Below are 7,500 nucleotides of genomic sequence, written 5' to 3' on the forward strand. Positions count from 1 at the left end.
CCCCTTCATTCACCACTGGCCTTAAGCTACTTGCTATCTGCTTGACCTGTGTGCATATGCACTTGAATGACAACCCCTATCATCTTTCATTCCAGTTAAGTTAATATATCATGAGCTAAGTAAATATTTTCACTTATTTTACAGGAATTACTATAATTATTTTTTTTCTTTTTAATGGTAAAGAGCAGATTTTTATGTTTTTAAGAGCAAATTTTACAGCAAGTTTAAATACTTATTTCAAATAAAGTCGTTCTGATTTGTGGAAAGAGGAGAAACCTATTTTGTAACAAAGGATCGTTCTCATTTTTTTTAGTAGAACAATTATTAATTCTGTAATAAATAAAGATTATCTGTGTCCCAGAGCAAAAATGTATTTTGCAACAAGTTAACAACAATTTTATACTGAAGCATAAATGTTTATAGAAATATTTCTTTTTCATTTTTTTTGAGTAAAAATCTTTTATTTAACAGAATATATGTTTATTTTTGTACTAGAAAAGTAATTTATTTTAAAAAATAAGGTAGAGCAAATCATCATACAAAAAAATGTATAAAAAGGGGCATTATAAAACTTCAATTTTCATTTTGTGTATCTCACTTTCATATATTCATACAGCTTGTAGTAAATTGTTTAACAAACGTCTGGGATAATCTTAGAAATTGAAGCAACTAAAACCCGAAAGTTGTGTTGCAGATTTCTGAAAGGATATCCAGTTGTTAGATATGTGAAGGTTATCTCTAATTTGATTTGATCTGAAAATGCATCAAGATATCATTTTCTATATCTCTGTGCCAACTGGATTAAGTAGCTTATCGAAAACTCTTAGGGACATTCATAAGCTTGATCTATATTCATCTCTCTTAAAAGAGTTTTTGAAGTCCCAGGTTCATTTCTCCTTTTTATCCGCTCCCTTACCCTAATTCGCCTTTCTTGTGTAACCTCCTCCTCTATTATATCTAAGAACTCACTTGTACAATAACTTTGACACATTTTTAAATACAGTCTTTGTAAGATCCATTATAAAACAAAGAACGTATATGCATGCTCCGAATGCACAGCCCAAACTGAGAGGCTAGTTGCCTGATTCACTTGCTTTGTGTATACAAGCACTTGCCCTATGCTACTTGCCTTTAAAAGAGAAGCAGTCCACTTGCTCTCTTGACTTGCCTTTCTACTTGACCCCTGTAAATGGGGCTTTAGCTGCGGCACATGAAACTTTTCTACTGTCCGGTGGTGGCCTATGTTTTTGGCGCCAATAGCGCTACCAGAAGTACGATGATGCTAACTTTAACATTAAATGAAAAAAAACTACACTGAGGCTAGAGGGCTGCAATTTGGTATGTTTGATGACTGGAGGGTGGATGATCAACATACCAATTTGCAGCTATCTAGCCTCCGTAGTTTTTAAGATCTGAGGGCTGACAGACATAAAAGCCGGCACAATAATTTTCTTTTACAGAAAACTAAATAGAAATGAAAAGTTTGGCTATAAACGTTATTGTTAGGCTCACGACAAAAGATTTCAACCAAAACGAAAAATAACTAACAGAAAGAAAACAAATAAAAGTGCGTCTTTCTCCTCAAAAGAGACAGACAGAAGGACAATCAAATACAAACAAAGATAACAGACAATGTGTCTACAACCTGTGTTATAAAACCACCTACCTAATTCCTCGATATTATGGAAAATGTCCGAGAGAGAGAGAGAGAGAGAGAGAGAGAGAGAGAGAGAGAGAGAGAGAGAGAATAAACTTGAAAGCAAAATGACAAGCGGACTGCAATATGCTCTTTCCAATCCCACGTATTTAAATTCTTTTCAAGGGATGAAAAATGGACGACTTTGAGAGAGAGAGAGAGAGAGAGAGAGAGAGAGAGAGAGAGAGAGAGCTTCCAATTTCCAAAAACAGGTTACAATTTCCCCTTCCAAGTGAGACTCGCAAATAAGATTCTTATTTCCTGTCGTCTTCTCCCTTTGACAAGGTCACTAACATAACGTTCGATTTTCGTTCCCAACTCATACGTGCCATCGCATAGGTCATCTGGTGCCCCTACCAGGCATGATAGTGTAAAGATATGTCTGAAACCATGCCCATGAAAAAACAAGTAAAAAATGCAACAATCTAGGTGTCTGTATAGCGTATATAAATAAGACCACCGAAAAATGCTGTACGAACCGCAGACCATTCAACTATAACCACGGCCTGGTGGTGGCCTGACCTATATCGTTGCCAGACGCACGATTATGGCTAAATTTGGTCTTAAATAAAATGAAAACTACTGAGGCTAGAAGGCAATTTCGCATGTTCCATGATTGGAGGGTGGATGATCAACATGCCAATTTGCAGCACTCTATCCTCAGTACGTTTTAAAGTCTGAGGGCGGACAGAAAAGATGCGGGCAAAAAAGTGCGGACAGAAAGACAAAGCTGACGCAATAGTTTTCTTTTCAGAAAACTGAAAATTAAGAAACCTTTTTTTTTATTCGCTTGAAACTGACCCCAACGGAAATTAATATTATCGTATTCGTCCTCGGAAAAGAACACAAAGTTTATTCCACTCACCAAAATAACGAATATTTTGTTTGCTCGAGTGAATGAAACACATTCTTTCGAGCAAAGATGTTCCGCCGAAATGGATAAAAAAAAAGTTGATGAAAATTGTCACGAAATACAACGAATTAGATTAAAACTTTTGGGCAACTCTTGGAGACGTCGGTCGTTGCCTGCCACCTCGTAGGAGCTCGAAGCGAGAGACAACAGAACTTGGATCGAAAAGACCTCAACTTGAAACCATGCAAATTCAACTTGGCTCAACGCTTCCGGCCTCTTATTTGAAACCTTAATTCGCGCTCAGCAGTTTATGAATTTACGTCCAGCGTGAGAAACGTGTTCACCATCATCATCTCCATATCTAGCCCGCTGATATAGTGGTTAGTGTCGAGAAATGCCACTCAAACGCCGTGGGTTTGCGTCCCCCCCTTGGGCGATACAAAATCACTGGCTCTGTACCATGATCAGTTACTGCTGCAGTGTGGGGTTTGCTGTGAGAGGTTGAAACCAACATTCTTTGGAAGCTTGAATTTCAAGCAATAGCCCCTACAAGCTTTTTCCATATGAACAGGGTCCATCTTCTGGGTAATAATAATAATAATAATAATAATAATAATAATAATAATAATAATTAATAATAATAATAATAATATCGCAATAGAAAATGAAGAAAAATCGAAGCACTGAAAAACGCAGCAATAGCAGTCACAATAACAACAATATATACTGTCAGCGGCAGAAAAATGCACATAATTTGCTTACAGTGGATTCAATGATTTTCATAACGTATAACTCGGTTAGGAAAACACCACAAAAAAAGTTAGGAAAATTGCCGCTATGTTGTTTTCGGTAACAAAACCTATAAACTTTTAACCGCAGCGCTCCAATAATGAACGGGTTTGGTTCTGTCAGTCGTAATGTATTTGTTTTCGTTGTAATTTGAGCAAGAATAATAAAATAAAGTCTACTCGATTTAATTACAGCGGGATATTTTTCATCGGTTTGTAGACACTTATTGTCATATTTTGCGGATTTGTGGGTTATGTGTCGTTTGCTTCTTAGGAGAAAGATATACGCATAAAAGTAGCTATTATCAACTCCATGATTTATTCTCTCTCTCTCTCTCTCTCTCTCTCTCTCTCTCTCTGTCCGTTCACAACTAACTTTATCCTCGGAGACAACCAGATGTCAGAATCAATTAACGTAAGTAAATTATGATAATTAATACTGGGTATTGTAAAAGAATATATGTATAGGTATATATATCCAGTATATATATACGTATACACACACACACATATATATGTCATATCACATTACCGTGATTCATATTTACATATTAAGCTACATATATACTTTAATATCTAATTCGGTCTACCTCGGAATGAATATATTTTCATACAAGCTGGACGAAGGGGAATTTTTGAGTCGATAAGAAATTCGTCGGCTCATGGGCGCGAACCATGGAACCAAGAATTCTCAGTGATGAAGTCAACACCAAGTGACATAAGGTAGATTTTACGAGTTGGATTAATAACCCAAAAGTAAAATTCAACGAAAGGTTTACTTAAAGCAAATAACGCACGAATACATAAACCATGATTACAAACAACCACTTAATGCGATAAATAATAGAATCTTGAGCCACCGGATAATGAACTCAAAAGACTTGGTCGTACATAGTTTGGAAGTTAACATCCAAAGGCATCTCCAGTGAGCCCTTTATTATACAGTGATCCTCCGTCTAGACTAAGAAGTTTGATGGTGTTCAAAGGGATGTCCAGGTTATTTAACTTAAGGGAGAAAACTTTCTCTCGTTTTACGTTCGTCGGAAGGTCAAGTTCCGAAGAAATAAAAAGTATTTCTTAGTCTCACCAGACCACTGAGCTGATTAGCAGCTCTCCTAGGGCTGGCCCGAAGGATTAGATATTTCTTACGTGGCTAGAAACCAATTGGTTACCTAGCAACGGGACCTACAGATTATTGTGGGATCCGAACCACATTATATCGAGAAATTAATTTCTAACCACGAGAAACAAATTCCTCTGATTCCACGTTGGCTCTCAAGACAAGTTGACGTCACCCAGTAAATAAGATCATTATTCCTAAAAAAAAATATTGATAAAACTAAATATTATGCATGTAATCTGAAGGTCTGACAGTGATATATCATCATTATAATTGTAGTTATTACTCAGAAGACGAACCCTATTCATATAGAACAAGCCCAGCAAATGGGCCACTGACTTGAAATTCAATCTACCCAAGAATATGGCGTTTATAAGAAACAAGTAACAGAAGGTCATAGGAAATGCAGAAAGAAGGAATTACTTATTAAAAAAGAAAGAGGGTAATATTTATTTAAAAAGAAAGAGGGTAATATTTATTTAAAAAGAAAGAAGGTATTACTTATTGAAAAAGAAGGAAGGTATTACTTATTAAAAAAGAAAGGTATTGCTTGTTGATAAAGAAAGAAGGTAATACTTATTTAAAAAGAAAGAAGGTATTACTTATTGAAAACGAAAGAAGGTAAAACTTATTTAAAAAGAAAGAAGGTATTACTTATAGAAAAAGAAGGTATCATTTTTGAAAAAAAAATAAAACTAATAAAGACAAATATAAGTAAAATATCAAATTATAGAACAATAGGATACTTATTTTTTTTAATGTGATTCTGATTGAACTCTAAAAATCCGTATTGTCTGCACAAAACGAAATAAAATTCACGTTCCAAAGTTTAAGGAAATTCGAAAAACCGAATGATGCCTATTTTTTCCGCATTTTTTTTTTTTTCAGCAGCGTGTGCATAATATTTTCATTGGGTTTCCTCGTCTCCAATAAATAAGGCCCGTCCCCCTGATTTTCCCTTGCGTGTCAACATCTGCTGCGGCCTTAAAATATGCAAGGGCTTCACCCCGCGGACCAAAGCAAACAAACCTTATCTTATTCATAACTTACTCACGGGGCCGACTTTCTGCAAACTCCCGAATTTCTGAAACCACTCCTTATGGCACTATTCTCGAGTTGATCATTACCTGTTTTATATGGACTTTTTTTATAGTATGGTGCGGCATCTTAGTGCATGTTGGTGGCGTGGATGTGACATTTCAGCAGCGCTCTTCTTGGGTAGTTATTGGTCCTCTCGTATAGCCCTCCTGAACGGAGCACATATTTCTTCTGCTATCTATGCGCGAATATACTAAGCTCTCTCTCTCTCTCTCTCTCTCTCTCTCTCTCTCTCTATATATATATATATATTATATATATATATATATATATATATAATATATATTATATGCGAATAGGTCAATGTCTGGCTGCAGCTGGAGAAGAAAAGTTTCTCTCATTCCACCATCTGCACGTGCTTTTGCCTGAACACACAGACACACACACACACACACACAGAGCGACTGACAAGCAGGGAGAGAGAGATTTCATCATTATCAAAAACAGATTCTTGAAAATATGCCATATTACCTTGACAATTCCACCTAAATGGTAAAATCATTCCAGCGTTTCTGTTATAAAGAACGTGTGACGTGATTAGTCCACATTCGGTGTCATTTCTCCAATTCCAAATAAATGATTTTCCACGGTACTTGCTGAATAGCCCAAGTACAAGCAACTGAACGAGAGAATTGTGGCCTTGCGAGACACCATCCAGTGCCAGAGAGAGCAGCAAGTGAACTTGGACAGGATAATTCTTCAGCTGCAACAGAGGTTCGACTACCATGAAGAGATTCAGAAGGTGGACGGAAGTGAAGAACGCACTCGTGTGATTCAAGAAAGGGCCCACTCGCTCGGAGCTGAGACGTTGTTTCTGAAGAAGGAGAACGATCAATAGAAGAGGGAGAAACGGCAGCTGGAAGACAAGATCCTCCAGATCACAGAAGGAAATCCAGCCACAGGTCCCAGGACGGTGGGCAGGCCTGCCACGGGTCTCAGGACGGGGGCCAGGCCTGCCACAGGTTCCGGGATGGCGGCCAGGTCCCCCATGGGTCTTGGGATGGTTGGCTGGCCCGACACGGTTCTGGTACAAGGAGCAGGCCCACCACGGTTCTGGTACGGGGGGCAGGCCCACCACGGGTCCCGGGAAGGCAGGCAGGCCTGCCACAGTTCCCGGGACAGTGGGGAGGACGGCCATGGGTCCCAGGACTATGGGCAAGCCTGCCACAGATTCTGGTATGGTGGGGAGGCCCGCCACGGATACTTGGGACGGCTGCTAGCGGTGGGGCCCTTATGGGGAGGCAACCGTGTTGGGCAGCCAGGTGTGAGGACCCTGACAGGGTAGCGACCGGGTTGGGCCACCCGGGGTAGGGCTGCCAGGGGTGGGACCTCCTCCAGGAAGGTGACCATGTTGGACTGCCATGGGTGGAGCCCCCAGCGGGGAGGCAACTGGGTGTGAAGGTCCGCCACGGGTCCCGATATAGCGGGGAGGCCTGCCACAGGTCCTATTTCAAGGCGGCAAGGGTTGGGCCCTCAGTGGGGAGGCGACCATGTTGGGGTGCCAGTGGTGGGACCCCGGCAGGGAGGTGACTGGGTCGGGCCGCCAGGGGTGGAGCACCCAGCAGGGAGGCAACCAGGTTGGGCAGCAGGGATCGGGCCCCGGCGGGTAGGTGACCGGGTCCTCCACCTGGTGTGGGGTTACTAGGTGTGGGACCCCCCAGCGGGGAGGTGACTAGGACGGGCTGCCAGGGGTGGGGCCTCCCCCGGGGAGGTGACCAGGTTCAGCCTCCATGGGCAGGGGCCCCCCGCGGGAGGGCGACCGGGCGAGGAACTGGCGGGGAGGCAACGGGGCAGGGAGGGCGAACTCGACCCCCCCCCGGGGCCCCGGGGGCGAAGGGCCAAATGGGCAGGGAGGCGACCGGGCAGGAAGGCAGACGCCGGGAGGCTGAGCAGGGAGGGGACCGGGCAGGGAGGGCGACGGGCAGGGAGGCAACTGGGCGGGGAG

The 7,500-nt window shown here is 41.4% G+C and overlaps 1 protein-coding gene across 1 annotated transcript in view; it reads right to left on the minus strand.

Annotated features, from left to right (window-relative positions):
- Positions 1-7,196: 7,196 nt before the first annotated feature.
- The window catches only part of LOC135226307 (uncharacterized), a 969-nt gene continuing 665 nt past the window's right edge, over positions 7,197-7,500 (minus strand). Inside the window, exon 1 of the mRNA XM_064265748.1 lies at positions 7,197-7,500. This exon is cut by the window's right edge and continues 665 nt beyond it. Within this exon, the coding sequence (XP_064121818.1) occupies positions 7,197-7,500 (304 nt within the window).

The sequence above is a fragment of the Macrobrachium nipponense genome, chromosome 14, assembly GCF_015104395.2.
Source record: "Macrobrachium nipponense isolate FS-2020 chromosome 14, ASM1510439v2, whole genome shotgun sequence".
Classification (NCBI taxonomy): Eukaryota; Metazoa; Arthropoda; class Malacostraca; order Decapoda; family Palaemonidae; genus Macrobrachium; species Macrobrachium nipponense.